The 17,326-nt window shown below is 32.3% G+C and overlaps 1 protein-coding gene across 1 annotated transcript; it reads right to left on the reverse strand.

Moving 5' to 3' along the window:
• Window positions 1-10,654: 10,654 nt before the first annotated feature.
• On the reverse strand, window positions 10,655-16,429 carry LOC145617557 (uncharacterized). Its single transcript, XM_081672272.1, has 6 exons — window positions 16,291-16,429; window positions 15,997-16,094; window positions 14,242-14,435; window positions 13,857-13,941; window positions 11,483-11,548; window positions 10,655-11,231 (listed from the first exon to the last, which is right to left on the reverse strand). Exons 2-6 carry the CDS (start codon window positions 16,078-16,080, stop codon window positions 11,139-11,141), a joined length of 522 nt encoding a protein of 173 aa, XP_081528398.1. The 5' UTR covers window positions 16,081-16,094; window positions 16,291-16,429; the 3' UTR covers window positions 10,655-11,138.
• Window positions 16,430-17,326: the final 897 nt, after the last annotated feature.

Genomic DNA, 17,326 nt, shown 5'->3' on the forward strand with positions numbered 1-17,326 from the left:
GTTGTGAAGTTTTTTTTTTCCGCTAATAATCAAGTATGGATAAACATATACACCGTGGACTAGTATCTCTAATGGTTTTTAATATTTTGACCTTTGTCACTATTTACAAACTAACCTTTGACTATATTATGCAATTTATGTACGTAGTATGTTATAAATAGAGAATATACACTCTGTATTCATGTCAAATCTTGTTAAATTAATCTCAATATGTATATTAGGATATCTATCTTTTTTTTTTTTTTTTTTATATAAATTTTTCAAATACATCATTAGAGATATTACATATTACTAGTTAAATAGTATAGCATGAAAAGATGAATTGTTATGAACTTTTAAAATCGAAGGTAGCATATTATACCATCTCCATTATGAAAAATTAATATTTGATAATCATAAGTAAAAATCTAAATGATGGGGTTAAAAACTTGATTTATTTACATCATGATTAAACATAATATTTTCTTGATTTGCCTAAGATTTTAATGATGCATCAAATCGTGTTAAAGTGGTTGGTTACAACTTACAAAAGCATAATTAAATTTATGTTGTAAACCAGCTGTGATTAGTGGGGCCTTTTTCTTTATTGATTTATTTATACTAAACAATCATAAGCTTGAATAATTACAATTTTACAGTGTAAGTTTTCCTAAATTATAGTCAACTCATGACTTATGTCATTTTCTTTTTTTCTTTCTTTTTATTCTGTAAAAACTTTTTACTATGTTATCCACAATAAAAATTAAATCAAAAAGAAGCTTCTGTTCTCTTTTTTCACTGCAATAATCAAACAAAATGTAAAACAATAATTAAAAAAATAATTAATAAATAAATAAATATCAGTATATAATTTAAATCTTATCCTATAATAAAAATCTCAAAAGAATAATTTATAAATTTGGAGCATCAAGAAGAATCCCAGGTTGGCAGAGCTGAGATTCTTGTCCAGACCCAATGAATGAAAACAGAAGCTTTAATTATCTCATCAATACTTTACTTAATAAAAAAAAAATGTAAATTGTTTGATTTACAATCATATTTATAAATTACAATAATTATTAAAAAAATTAAAGGAAAAATTAAAGCTAGTTAAACTAGTGGATTTCAGCTAAAAATAAAATTAAAAAGATGCCTTTTTTACCACCTTAAGAAATTAGAATAATGTATTTATATTAATAATGGAGAACTAGTAAAAATCCAGTTTCTTGGGTTTAACAAAAGATTACTCAATTGCAGCCTTTAGCAATTATTTAAAATAAGAACAGTATTATTGGCCTGCCATGGCAGAGTTTTAAGATTAAATTATGTGAAAGATGCTTTGAATTTTTTGGGGGTTTAATAATTTAATTTAAATTTTTAACAAAAAGGGGTTAATTAATGGAAGAGTTAGGTTTAATAATAATTATATTAAACCCTTCAAAAAAAATAAAAATAATAATAATTATATTAAAAAGAAAGGGGAGTAATAGTAATAATGTTTCAGGTGACAGCCTTGTGTTGATTGGTTTATAAACCAAACCAATCATTTAGTAAAACCGTGTCTGACATTTAATTCATATTATAATCCTATGACTTTAATACTTGTCTTCCTTTTTAGCTCTATTAATCTTAATGGTGAAGGACTGAGTAATTTGACATGCATGAATGTATCATCTATGTATTATTGAGCATTTAAATCTTCAAATCTTTGGTTATTTGTGATGTATGAACATTTCCTTTCTTATGTTTATTTTATGAAAATCATAATCATATTCTTCCACGTACGAGAAGTTCAAAATACAACTCGTTTAAAACATAATTGGTTTTGTTTATCACCTTTTTTTAAATTGGAATATAAGTTTGACTTTTTCAAGTTGTCATCAAATGGAGTTACATATGTTTGCTATGAAATTACTTACACTGCACAATTATTGACTAAATTAATCTTTCTTAATCCATTCTTAATAATCCTCGTCTAATCCTTTAATTGTTTTCTTTTTATCATCCAAAAACTGCCCTTAACATTTGTGCATAAATGTACTGGACCATGTATATATATGTGAACGATAATACAAACGACGATACATGATAGATGCAAGCAAACTTTTTTTTTAATATCCTTAAATAGATCGGTATATAGATTAATAATTCTAATGGCACTATGTAAGTCTTCACCCTAACCATCCTTTTAACTTCTGGTTAATTATGAATACCTAATATAACCAAATTAGATATCCAAATAATGCACATTATCATTTATATGTTTGATAGATTAGTACTCCATATAAAAACAATATCATCATATTTGTATCAAATTAGAGTCACAAAGCATTATTGTTTTGTACTTTGTACTTCTATTATTTTGATAAACAACATTAATTATAAAGTCTATGAATTATTGCTGTGTTGCAGAAGCTTTAACAATTGTCTACAATGTCTTTGACAAATGTTGTGGTTATTCACAAATTTATTTGTAAAACCAATTAATTATTTCTCAATCTTAATTATAACGTGTTTAATAAATCTCATCATCTCTAATTTGAAACTACGTACTCGTACATAACATTCGTTTATAAGTCGATTAGTCCAATAAAGGTTACGAGTTAGATTTCCTTCACTTAATTAATTAAGAGTAACCCTTAAGAGAAGGGTTTCTTAATCTTACCGTACCCTTTAAATCTTTTAAAAAGTTTTGGTCTTCCTATGATTAAATATTTGCACCTTCATCTAATATTATCGATGCTGCCTAGTTAACTTGCGGTTTCATTTCCTTATTTCAGCCGCAAATATAATTCATGAATTTGATTTGTTACGCCAGAGACCTCGATTAGCGTGACAAACTTCCCATAACAATTGAAAAATAAAATAAGATTATTATAATATAAACGATAATTAAACCATGCAGTCCTCTTGTAATTAATTAAATATTCTAATAAATTTTAGCAGGTAAAAAGCACGTTATCACAGTTTCTCTTGGACTAGTTATTTAGCACAAATAATAATTCTATTAGTCTTCTTAGAATAATTTTAACTTTAGATCAATTCAATTGTAGAAATGTAGAATAGATGATAAACAACGACAATTACAAGATTAGTAATATATTTTTAAGTATCAACCATTCAAGAGAAATAATTTAAGGTTCATATGGATTTAGGGTTTGTTATCAACTCTACAATCAAAACATTAGAGCAGATTATAAAGGTCTACACTTGGAAAGATGCAAAGAAATAAAATTTCACTACTCGTGTCAAGCTTGAAGTGGTGGAGCGTGAATTATGCCAAATATGCAAGTAGTTTTGATATTGGTTGTATAAGTTATGTAAATTTTTCTAAATTTGTGGTTTAGGTTTACAAATCTTTAACTCATTAATGATATTATTTCTTCCTGTAAAATAATCAATAAAAAAAACAGACAAATTTGATTATGACAGACTTCAATATGAGATCGACTATAATGAGTTTAATAAAACGTTGAGAATTTTCAATTATAACAATAGAAAGTCGGTCCATCTCTATTTCATGTTAATTTTTCGGGTTTTCCTCTCATTCTTATCTTATTTGCAAGGCTGAGCTTTTTTTAAATATGCTTTTTATTTTCCATAAAAAAGGACATTTCGAATTGTCTTTTTCTTGTTAGATTATGTTTAACATGAAAGTTGAAAACCATCAACCAGGCAGCACACTGAAACAAAGAAATGATTAACAGTCGTAGTTGAAGAAACCTTTGCCTTTGCCTTTGCCTGCCTGCTGTAAAGACCTACTTTGTATTAATTATAATTTAATTATAAATTTAATAATAAAAAAAAATATATCCATCTATAAAAAAACAAAATAATAACATTAATTTTTGTTTGTATAAGGGTTTGAGACACGAATAATACCTACTATATATGGTTGGCAAGAGCATGCAGTAAAGTTTGAAAATTTAGAAATTTTATTAAATTATCTCAATGTTAGCTTATCACAAGTTGATGTCTAATTGCTTATTATTAGGATCTTATTATAGTAAGTGTAGTCAAATCTTATGATAATAGAATTACACGTGAAACAAAATGGACCGTAACTTATATTTGTGGTCATTTTTATGCTAATGAACTTACCTTAGGCGGCTTAAATTGGAGGTTTATATAGCTTAGCTTCTATTTAATCTTATAGCCCACCATTGATAATGTAGGTATAGATAGAATTGATTTAAGGGGGTGGGCACTTGGCCGAGTTAATTTTGTTATCTTGATAGTTTTTCATGCGTTAATGATAACAATTTAATTACGCCAAGACTTATTTTGAAAATAGTTGTCGCATTATCCAACCTCAGATCATTGCATAATAAACTACTCCGTATACATCGATTTTGTACCACTCCGATCCATATTAGTCTATCAACCATTTTAAATATTTTTTGAAGGGAAAAAAGTAAGTATAATCCATTCGAAGTAAAAGAAGGAAAGTTGTGTGAGGATGAAAATAAAGTAGCGAGCGTCATTTGGAGTGTAGACCGTGCACAAAAAGCTACGATATTCGGGGAAGAATAATAAGCTTTTGGAAGTTGGAAAACCACGACTTCCTTTCCGCTAACATAAAAAAGATTCTGACTATTTTATAAAGTCGTTGACACACTTAATTTCAAGTGCCAATCCAAGGCAGAAATTAAAGTTTGGAAATTTACATGCAAAATATTTTCCAAAGTGTATCTTTATTAAAAAAGTTAGGATGTAACGATATACACAAAGTCTTATATGTGGCTAGTCACACCGTGTGACAGGAGTTACTTCGTTCGTGTAAGAAGGGTTACTTGGTCAGTGTTAAAGGAGTTAGGGCTTGTTCTCATTGACTGAACTCAGCTAAACTGAACTAAATTGAACTGAACTGAGCTGAACTGAATATTTTATAAGAGAAGGAAATTAGGAGCTGAGCTGAGCTGAGTTGAACTGTACTGAACTGAATTTCAACGTATGAAAACATACCCTTACTTCGTCAGTGTTATAGAGTTACTCGGTTAGTGTTATAGGGTTTACTCAGTCACTATTATTGGGTTACTTAGTCAGTTTTATATAGGTTACTTTGTTCATTTATAAGTGGCCACACACAAGACGAGCTAAACTATATAAGAATCTATATGTCAAAGGGGTAAAAAAACAACAATAAATTAGAATATTGAAATTTTGATTGAGACTCTTAAATAAGTTCTCAATTAACTAATTAACTAACGCCATTGATAAAGATTGGAGTTCAAAAATGATTTTCGTAAGCAAATATTGGGTTCTAACATTAGAGATAAAATAGTAGATACAAAAGGTTTATAAATCCAAATAAAGTCTCACAGTCGTTGTTAGATATAATTCTATATATCGTGTCTAAATGTTTTCTAAACAAACTAAATAACATTCACATTAGAGAAATTAAAAAGAAAACATGCAAGTGATGCAACCAAATAAAGCATTCTCTTGGATATCAAATGATTTAAATTTATATACAAGTATATTAATTTCTATGCAACAGAAGAGTATCAAAAATTGCATATTCTAGAAGAACCATTGCTCATTCAAGAAAGTTGAAGTACATCATGATTCCATTACCAATCAGGATAAATTTGTTTCATAAATCTAGTTTTTTCACCATCATCCGTATTCATGTAGATGGTAGATTTTGACTAGTTAAAGACTTATAGTCACTTAAGATTTGTATCGAAGACCTACCTGCATGCAGCAAACAAAATCTTCGTACCTTGCTAAACGAGGTTGGACAACCCAAACAAGAAGGAAGAGAGTTCGGTCCACTTATAAGTCCTAAAGAGGTCTATGAGGTAGTACCTTCTCTGTTCTCTCCCTCTCTTTAATGTAGAACAATTACAAGCCCACTATAATTGAGTTTCAGCCTACAACGTATGTAAATTTTATAGCAATAACGCCAACATACAATCTATTTATTTTGAACAATGTAGTTCTATCTTGAAATTGATGTACTTGTTAGATCATACATTCATACGGCAAAATAGCTCATATTTGTAGGCCTGTACAAAACTATCTGAGAATCCGAAAATCCGATAATCCGATCCGCAACCGATCCGAATTTTTGGATATCCGATCCGAGTTTTCATTTCAGATCAGATATCCGATCCGAAAAAGCGAATATCGGATGCGGATTTGGATATTAATTTTCAGAATTTCGGATATTCGATATCCGAAATATAAAGCCTAAAATAATATAATTTTTAAATTGTTCATATAAAACTAACCCTGTATTATTAACTTATTGTAATATTCTTAATATATTTGATGATAATATTAATTGCAAAAGGACTACTATTTTTGTTAAAATATTTTGTACAACTTAGCGATAAAAAAAATGGTACAATTAGTGAAATTTAGAAAGAAATCATAACAATTTTACTTAATATTGGATAATGGATATCCGAAGCATCCGATCCGAAAATTTTGGATATCCGAATATCATCCGAATTTTTCAAATCGGATTTGGATATCAATTTTTGATATCCGAGTCTTCGGATATCTGATCCGAAATCACATATCCGATCCGTGAACATGCCTACATATTTGTATCTAATGGCCCAACCCAACCCAATTTTTTCATATTAGTAATCAATAATTCAATATGATTCTTTGAATATAATGTAAAAGCAAATAGATTTAATAAAAACATACAAAGTAACAACTGTCCGAATTCAAATTCAAAGTAGTACGGAGTATATTTTTGATATGTCCTATAGCATATATAAGTCATATCTCTTTATTAACCTAATTGATGAATAGCATTACTTCTTTGACCTTTCTTCTGATTAAAGTTTCATGCATTTTCTGCTTAATCATCTGGAAGCCTTAAGCATATTGTTCAGTTATAGTCATTTCAAGGGCATTAATCACCCACATTAAAAGAAAAGCATTCTGACTAACATAAGAAAATATTACAACTTTACCAATAGCATGCATGCATGCATTCATATCTGATATCTAGCTCCAATAGTCCAATGAAATGTGAAGTTATATTCAAGCTATAATTATTGTACATTCACCACCACCACAGAGAGAGCGATAACAATAGTATTTTGTACAACGAGTGTATTGTATATAATAGGACTTAATCACCCAAAATTACATAAAAGTAGAAAGCAGAAGATGCTTCTTAGCCAGCTCGCTCTAGTCCCGTACGAGAAGGATGAGAAAAGGCCAAGGAGAGCATCGAATAGGAGGGAATAGCGCATACTTGGACCTGTACATTACGATTACGGAGAAGAACCAGTGAGACTACACCTCCTCTATTTAGTCCCAAGCATCGTTTGCCTCGTCCTGATTGACAGGTATATACTCGACGTAAAGTAGTTGAGACTGCCCCCGTGGATTCAGGTGCTTCACCAGACGATGCTTTTTCTACAGATCCTGCTCCAAATGATTTGGATCTTCCTGACCATACTTACAAGTGATCTCCGAAAATGGATTGAGCTCTCTGCTGTGCTCTTCAACAGTTCTGTGTAAGTAAAGCTTCTCGGTCCTATAATCTCTCGCTTTCTAACGTCTTTTTTGTTTTAGCTGCGAGCAATCCACGTTTGTGATCTCGTCTATTATTTTTTATTTTAATAGAAAATAGATTTGAAATTGAATCTTTTAATGAATCCTTCGAATCTTTCTTACTTTATCTTTGTCTAACAGGTCACTGGCCATCCGCCGGGAGTTTCGGGGAAAGAGCATCAGGATCTTTAATTCTAAAATCAAAAAAATTATGGGAGATACAAACACCCGAAAATTGATAATCATCCTCCTGCCAATATCCACGCCACGAAATTAAGAACATAAATCCCGTAGCCCAAACAAGATGTCCAAATAAGAACATCCACGCCCAAACCGATAAACTATTCATACCAAATGGATTATATCCATTGATAGCCATTTTTAAGGATTCGACGGGCCCGTAAAAAAAAAATGAGGATCCTTCTGCCGAGACCTTGATTGAGGCTGTTTGATTCGCCAACCAAGTCTTTGGGAAAATAACAGGGTTGGGAAAATAACATGGTTTTATGTCGTCTGTTGTATACTATATATCTGTTGTATACGAATTTTTTGTTTGAGAGTGACGTTTAAGCATCATGGATTAAAAATGCATATGAAGGTAATCCATGCATGAATCAAGTTGTAATGTAATTGTCTTAATCAGAACCAGGAAAATTAAATTCATGTCATCTCAAGAAGACAGTACAAGGCTTGAAGTCTCCGCAACATAAAAGTGAGAGATTACTTTTATCAGCAAATAGCATCAAAGAGAGATCTAAATATAGCAGAACACAGATTGAGACCCTACATTAATCTACACATCCAAGTTTTGGTGGAGTCTAATTTATGTTCATTGATATGTCACATATATTTGGGGTTAAAAAATTTCGAGTGTAACAACTCTTACTATAAGTCTATAATATCAATAATGTCGTGTTACTTTCGAAAAATCGACCACTACATTCATATACGAGTACATTGCTATCCATAGTCATTTTCATTTTCGGAAATTTTGTGGCCGGTATGTTACAGGGTTGTGAGAAGATAACACCATAACAACGATGAATTATGTTATTTGATATTCACCCTACCTTTTTCGAAGTCTAATCGACTAATCCTTCCTTTTATTGTGTCTCTCTCATTCACAATATGTCCTGTTAGCATCTTGTATGTGGGTTTAGGCACGTTTCTTACACTTGTGCAGTACACAGAATATGAAAGTGGGGTTAAATCCATCAAGTTATTCACCAAACTTAGGCATTTTATGCTCTCCAACTATAATCTGCTAGTTACATCAATGTTTTCTGCAATTTAAAGCTTCCCTTTTACCTTTTTGTTAAAGTCAATAAGTTCAATTGAGTTTCTGGCTTAAGATCTGCCATGCAATCCCCTAAACCCTAACAACTAAAAATTTCCTCAATTTTTGAAATCCTGTTCTCTTATTGTTTCTTTGTTTTGGATACTTTTCATAGTTACTACTGTTTGCAAATTCTTTGCTGTTGCAATATCGATAATAAAATTGTACTCCATATGTAATACAAAGTATCTAGGCTACGGCTCTAGATATCTTAGAGGCGGCAAATTTGTCATTTTGATTGAGTTCGGTTTATATTACTACGTATGATCAATTAATGAGTCACTCGATCAAGATTCATGTATATATTAAGGTTCATTTGGGAGTCATATACGTGCAATTAATTGCAGTAACAAAGCCAAAAGAAAATCTTGACAAGGGCTAAAATATTGCAATAGTTGACAGTCTTGACACAGTCATATATGTCACAAGTTGGCAAATTCATGTCTAGAGCCATTTAGGGTATTTACCACAAGGCATTCTTATAATTTTCTAAAAGTATAACAAGGAATCAAGGACCAAGGCCACTTTAGATCTCAATTGCCCTAGACCCTGATTTATTATCAACCAACTTATTATGATAGCCTAACACTCCGTAATATTTAGGGCATGTTTTATTCGCCTTCTTTTCACTTATTTTAGGTATAGTTCAGTTAAGAAAAAATAAGTTCAGATAAGGATTACCCAAATACAGATTACAACTAAATTAAGTTTTAATAAGATCTCATAAGTTTAGTCATTTTAAATAATTTCAAATTAATTTAGATAACATAAGTTCTGATAATTAAAAATCAGGTGAATAGAGTACACCCTTAAACATTTATTTTTATTTCATTTTAGTTTAAAATAATAAAGTCCTATAATGTGGACCATAGACAAACTTCACAAACTCTTATGAATGGCTTGCCACATACCATGTGGCCAGGCATAATAGGGGTTACTTAATCAGTGTAACAATGGTTACTCGGTCAGTGTTACATGGTTATTTCGTCAGTATTATAGTTTTATAGGGATTACTTGGTCAATATTATAAGGATTACTCAATAAATGTTATAGCAATTACTTTGTTATTTTACAATTGAACACACTGTGTAGCCAGTCACACACAAGATACAAGATGGGCTGGACAAACTTTGGGTTTTGTGGCTAGGTTTAGTAAGTTTGGTCGTGTTTGGCACATCAATAGTAATAAATTAATAATTCAACTTCTTTTTGATGTATGTAGACTATGTACATCCCTTCTACAATTCTTCTCTCTTTTTCGACAATCAAGATCCTGGATTTCAAAATGTTTAACCACTTCTCAAATTCATTCCTCATGCTTATATTTGTTCTATGCACTTCTACATAATTACTTTTTGGTAATGTTTTCCATCTTGCGTTCTAACCCTCTATCATCCCACAAATTTGCTTTATGGAACACATAAAGTATCCCTTAGTCTTTCTCTCTTCTTAGAAATTCAAATGTAGAAATATACCACATACTCTGTACTAGACAGGTAGTAGTTTTTTTTACTTCACATGATTTCTTTTTGGCAGATTTGCTAACATATACTTAAAAAAATTATCAAAAATTAACTATGAAGTATATACATTGACACTAATCCAACAAGTTTATTACTATATTTCTTTATGCTTATATGGGTTTATAAAGAAAAATACATCTTCAAAAGTTCAAAGTAAGTACTCCATCAATAAATAATGTAAACGTCAAAATAGATGAAACAGTAAAACAGTGAATATGTGAAATAAAGAGGAAAAAGTCGATTTTTAAATTACATACTCCGTATTTGCTTGACATAATCTACATTACAAGTTTCATTCTACATAATTTATTGCCAGAAGCAGACAGTCAAATGATATAGCGAAACAAATCAGGTACAAGACATACAACATAACAACATACAAGACATACGACATAACAACAAGAATTTCTAATAGAACACAGTAGGCACCATAATAAATGGCTTTACTTTTGTCTAACATAATTATGGCATTTGGTCGTATCACAGCAAAATCCAGATATAAGGCCTTTACATGAAAATCTTGTAGATGTATAATTTAGCAATATTTTCATCACTGGTACTAAAAGAATCTAGGAATTTCCTGGTTATCTCATAGACTGCATGATGAGGATACAACAGTTAAACAAGCCCCATACCAATTAATATTTATCCTAGATGAAAAAATGTAAATGAGCTTTTTGAATAGATTCCATGACCACAGCAATACAGCATACAGACCTTAAGTGAACTTTTGTTGGTACCGAATCTGCATTCTAGAGCATACTACCTCAAGAGATCTATCTGGTTCGTGATTTGGAAAATTTGGGTCTTGAAGCTTTCCTTTCCATCTTTTCCCTTTTCTTGCGAGTCTTTTCGTCCTCCTCTTCCCCCTGCAAACAAGTTGTCATAGAGGAAAGAAAAAGAGATTGTTATTCCCCAAATAGGCGCATATACAATCTCATAGTAATTAAAAATTAAGGAGAGAAATGAAACAACTAATACAAGATATATATAACATCATAGCCTTATTTAAGTGGGCGAGACCTTATGTGAAAATAACTCTGGACAAAGGAAGTATATAATCTACTGTCAATACACAAATAATATATAAATGCTGAAAACTGCATAGAAGGGATGGTACCTCAGAATTGTGTGACAGGAAGCCTTTGATGAAGCCAGAAGCTTTATAAGCTGCAAATCCCGGTATCTAAATGGAAAAATGGCAAAGTTGCTTAGAAAGGATAAATTGTGACAAATTACACAAGCTGTCTATGAAGTAATTGCTGAATTACACAAAAGCTATATATGAAACTCCGGAAACAGGGAATAAGCTACTACTTTAATGGATTTTAAAATTTGTTGAAGCAGAATTACTCAAGTTACTATGTCACAGAAAACAGCCAAACCTTAATCTGACAAAAGCCATGGAAAAATGACTGACTTCATCTCAGATTCCATATTCGTCACAAACAAAACTAGCATGAAATGCATCGCTTTAAGAGTCAATATTGACTTAATTCTAAAAGATATCTCCTTGTTGAAGCTCCTCTTTCTTTTCAACTTATGTTCTTAAATGACAGAATGAAGTGCTTATATTCGCAAAATTTTCATAAACCTTAGCCATTTTGAAGAGATGCACACAATCTACAGGATCACTAATAACATTCTCACATAGGTCAAAAAACAAAAATCTTCTGGTTAAGTTCAGTCTCCATTCCGAGATATGTGATATAAAAACAAAACAATTGTTCTAAACTTGCAGAAACTGAAATTAGCAGCACCAACATTAACATCAATCACGTATTACGGAAACTCTGAAAGCCGCTAATCCTAGACAAAAGCTCAAATCCTCATCACAAAATTTAATCCAACAGTTTGGGTATACCACCAAAAAGGTCCCTTAATTATCTATGTACATCCAAAAAGGATAACATATACTGAGAAACATCAATCGATTCGCAAGGAAAAGATTAGGTTTGAGTCTTGAGAGAAGACAGACCTAATTGTATTAATGTATTTTTCTTTCTAAATGATGTTAAAAAGAAATTATTAAGAAGCCATGAATCATCAATTTTTGTCTGATCAGAAACAGTACATCCTAATTCTCCATAAAGACCATGCAGTATATCTGAAGACAAACACTAAATTATTTCTCTTCTGCAAAGACCTTAAGTCAAATACCACTAATCCTTTCATAGACTGCTACAAGCCCTCAAGTCAAATACCACTAATCCTTGAGCAATTCATTTAGCTGAAAAGACCTTAAGTCAAATACCACTAATCCTTTCATAGACTGCTACAAGCCCACAACTAGCAAAGCGAAATAAGAGCTCTAATCCTCTAAATGAACCCAACTCTGGTGAACAAATTAATTATGCTATAGACAGACAAAGAACTGCAATATATTCTTTGTACATCCCGAGACCATGAGCACCAAGTGAGAGAAACTTTTTTGACACCATGCTTAAGTTTATCATCATATATGATTCTGCATTTGGCCGAGTATTTCAGTTGACATGAATGATAAATCATGTCAGAGTCAGGACTCAGGACCTGTAAAATACCAAGCAAACCACAGGGTGGAAAGGGTGGTATTTTTTGGTGAAGCCGAGGGGGCAGGCCCCCAAAACAAGAGAAAACTAGAAACTGCAGGGTGGAAAGGGTGGTGCATCCTGAAACTTTTGGTTACAGAGTCTCGAAACTTATATTGCCTAGGAGCTGAACTAGCGTAAACCAAAAATAAATAAATAAATCATGTTTTCCTGTATTTATAGTTTGAGTCCTTTGAGAAACCTCATTTGCTACATTAAGTGGGAAACAGCCTATTAAAAAGCTGATCACATAACAATATGGTCTACGATGATGTCATCTACAGTGTGTTTGGACAAAGTAAGGGGAAGAAAAAGAAGGGGAGGGAGGGGAAGGGGAAGGGGAAGCAGAGCGGAAGAATTATGAGTTTTCCTTCCAAATCTCTCAATTGTTGGAGAGGTCAATTTCTTACAATTTAATCCCTCCATTTCTCTCCCCTCCAATTCTCTTCCTTCCTCAATTGTTATTTTAATGAAAGACTCCATCCCTCCATTTTCTTCAATCCAAACAAAGGGTTAATATTTATTCAAAGCATAGGAAAAAAGGCCTAATCAATTACTCCATAGCCATGATGAACTACGGAGTACAAGACTTCATACAAAGTCTTCTAGATAATACGATTCCTACATCAAAATTTCCTTTCATGGCTATGTTCTGCATCACTATTGTAAACACAGCTTAAACAATGCCAGATCTGAAATTTTGAAGCTGCCCAGCACATGCCACACTAATAATACCTTAAATAACAAGATGCCCCAAGCTATATCTATCAACATCAAGGTTTAAATGGATCAAGAAATATAAGGAGCTTAGTGAGTTCTCTCAAGCACAAAAACACAAGAATGAGAAAACTTTGATTTCTACCACCTCCCTCCAAAACACATTAACAGAAACACACATACAAAAATCAGGGCGATAGGGCTTACCACTAAATATGCATACCAAAATTTGTCGGAGATGAGCGAGGCAATCTGAATGAAACTTGTAATGTAGATTATGTCATGCAAATACCTGCAATGCATAGTGAACATTTATTTCAGGAAAAGTCCCTTTTTAACATTTGGAACTAGGTTATTCAGCAAAGACAAGAAAAATCGAAAAGCCATTTTGTAATGTCACAAACAGAAACTTTATCTAGTCATTCGTACAGAAAATTATGGAAATCAGATTGTAAACATAGCACCAGAGCACACTTCATTTTATTTTTTTTCTTTGTTTGTTGGGGGGGTGGGGGGGTGGGGAGGGGTAAATGAACAACAAGAAAAGGCAAAAGGTATTAAACTGAGAAATGAAGACATACTGTAACCATACCCACAAACTCCTCCGGTACTCATATCAAAACCACCATCAATAAGCTCGCCATCATTTGTGTAAGCTGGTTTGGCCATACTAGCAAGTTGTTTATAAGGCATTGCATAAGCCAAAGATGTCAATATCAAACCAATCCAGTGCTTCCATGTGAAAGAAGAATAATAAAAAACCATCCTCACCAAAATGTAAGCAACCTGGATGATGAGAACTATATTTGTCAGATTATTGCATCAATAATTCTTTCCCCACTTCATTAATGGATCAACAGCAAAACTCAAATGAAATCATTGAATGAATAACTAAACAAGTAATTAAGAGACAAAGCTTCACAAAAGAATGAAGTACAAGCCATACAACCTGGGGGGGAAAAGACACGGCATACACAAAAGGACAATGTCAATGGATTCTGCACCTTGGTCACATACGCGCAAGCAGAAAAGAATCATAATTTAAGGGAAAGATTAATTCTTTAATTAAAGCTGAATTGGTGGCTTACAAAATTAGTAGCTTGAGGCTTCAACTTTCTCTGCCCTCCTCCCCATTTATTTACATTCGACACATTCCCTATGTAACAAAACACTATTCAATACCTACCTACTCCCTCTGCCCTCCTCATTTATTTACGTTCGACACATTCCCTAGGATGATCATAGTCATTGTCGTGTTTCATACGAGTAACTGCAGTTCCAGCTCATTCCTCTGGATGATCTAGATTTTTTCTTCTTCCTCTTCTAGCAAATTGATTGAACACATGTGGTCTTCCCTGAAATTTTTATTTCTAGAGACAGCAAAGAGTTGGAAAAGGGAAAAAAATAATGTCTGAGGCTGAGGACTAGGTGAATAAGGTGTCTACTGATGAAGTCCAGTTATAACCATTGTAAGTTTTCGCAAAGCTTTGCATTCTAACAATAAGTACTGACCCATTACCCCTGCTGAACTCTTGATGCAATAGCTTAATATAAAGTTGGACAAGGTGAGTTTATATCATAGCTACTTTCTACAGATATTAATATATATAGTTCTAATTGCTATTAACACCACATTTTGGGTAGATAATTTCAGGACTGAGTGTAGTGTGAAATCTTAACTCAAGTCGAAAGCTTTCCTAGCAGAGTGTAACACCAAATACTGAAAGTCCACTGCAGGGATCATAATCCATCACCTAAAGTTTCATCATGAAAAGACGAAGCTCCCTAGAATGCAATTGCTCTTCAGAACACTAATGAAGAGTTAGCCCTCATATTAGTCATATAAAGGAAAAAGCAGTTCTAAGAGAAAAATTGAAACAACCAAGCAACGATGTCATGTCACAAGAAACAACCAGAATAAAATTTAACGAGTATGAAGAACCATTAAGCATAACATTTGAAGCAATGCTACAATCAATACCTCGAATCGAAAGGAACCTCTTGAAAGGCATTAAAAAGGAAAGATTCAAGCATCATGTAAATCAAATTATCAAACGGCAGGTTGTAAATTTTGATGACCCTCAATAATATTGATAGAAGGCGCATTATATTACAAGTTCAGCTTCAAATTACTGCTAAAATAAGTTCAATTATGTCAAAGTATAGGTGAATAGAACAAACCCTTAATACTGATTAACCATGAGATAAAGAATTTCCCAAAAATGAAAAAAATTAAATCCAAACAATTGATGATTGATTGCTTCTAATCACAACATCTACAATGAGTGGTAAAAAAACAATCTAAAACAAGAAAAACTAAAAATTAAAAAAAGGAATTTGGAATTACATTACACCCAATAATCAGGCGAAGAAGATTTGACATATGACGAGCATTCTCTTCCTTTCTCTTCTTAGCACCCTGGTTTGCCATATCTCTTGGAAATCCTATAACACAAATCGAATACAAAATTCACAAACCCAAATTACATTAATTCTTCAATGGTAGATCCAAGGTTTGTCATATGATTTAAAGCAACACAAAAACAAATTGAATTGTTCATAATTTTTATCGAAATTAATCTGAATTCAAAAGAGTTGAGTTAAGCAGTGAAAGAAGGAAATTAAGACAAGTATAATCTACCTGGAGGGATACTTCAATTCGATTTCTGGGAAAAGTTGAACACTTTAAAATTGGTTGATTACAAAGACTACCTAATTGCGTCGGGTTTTCTTGCTCTAATCTCTTGCTCCGAATTTCAATGACTGTAGTGTTTTGTTTTGTTGAGGAAAATTTATCCACCTAATTCACATTAAGTGGTAAACAGCTTAATGTCGCTTCGGGTGGTCTTGAGTTTGAGCCTCACCGAATACTGAAAACTCTTGTTGGGAGAACCATCTACCATAAGCCAAGGTGTGCAACTTGAGTTGAATCTGAATATAGTTGTAGCTAAGCTCCGGTGAATCGGGTGGGGAAAACTCAAAAAATTGGGTTACTTATAAGGATTATTTAGTCGGTTAATGCATTTTCGTCGGGGTTACTCAGTCGGTCATGGGTTACTTATTCTAAATTTACTCAGTCGCTTAGCACGTTTTTATGTGAGAATAACCTTTAACCGACCAAATCATCCTTGAATAAATAACCCCTAAATAAGTAACCCCTAACCAAACAAGTAACCCTTGAATAAGTAACTCCGGTCCTAAACAAGTTTAGATGCTACGTGACACATTTCTCATTTTTCTTACTCCATATGCTAAAGTCATGTGGCACTCGACCCATGACCTTTAGTTTAAATTCTAAGGTGTTAAACTGTTAACCATTATGCTATTGCCATATTACATGTCATTCAATAAAGTTTAAATATAAGTTAAGATTTTTATCATGGAAATAATGCAATTACTCGGGACATCGCTTGGGCCTAAAAACTAGTTTTATTATTATAAATGTTATAAGAAGTTATTTTAGTTTTAGTGAAAAATTTAATTTAATGGACAATATTTAAAAATAGAGGTCATTATGTTAAAATTAGAGTCATTAGGTTCAACATAACTTCATATGACACGTGTTTCGGGGTTTTTTGTGATCTCCTCGGATACTGGTCACGCTCTACTGACAATGAGACTCGGACACTTGCAAAACAACGAATATTCCGGTGATCGGAATATTCGCCTCCGACGAT

This window comes from Chenopodium album, chromosome 26 (genome assembly GCF_948465745.1).
Source record: "Chenopodium album chromosome 26, dcCheAlbu1.1, whole genome shotgun sequence".
Taxonomy (NCBI): domain Eukaryota; kingdom Viridiplantae; phylum Streptophyta; class Magnoliopsida; order Caryophyllales; family Amaranthaceae; genus Chenopodium; species Chenopodium album.

What these genes read in the sequence shown, in the direction of transcription:
- LOC145617557 (XM_081672272.1), bottom strand. Translation starts at nt 16,080, where the DNA reads ATGGCAAACCAGGGTGCTAAGAAGAGAAAGGAAGAGAATGCTCGTCAT. An exon ending in GCCTGATTATTGGGTGTAAT is followed by an intron (nt 14,436 to 15,996) that starts GTAATTCCAAAT and finishes CTCATCATCCAG; the next exon opens with GTTGCTTACATTTTGGTGAG. An exon ending in TCCTGTCACACAATTCTGAG is followed by an intron (nt 11,232 to 11,482) that starts GTACCATCCCTT and finishes ACTTGTTTGCAG; the next exon opens with GGGGAAGAGGAGGACGAAAA.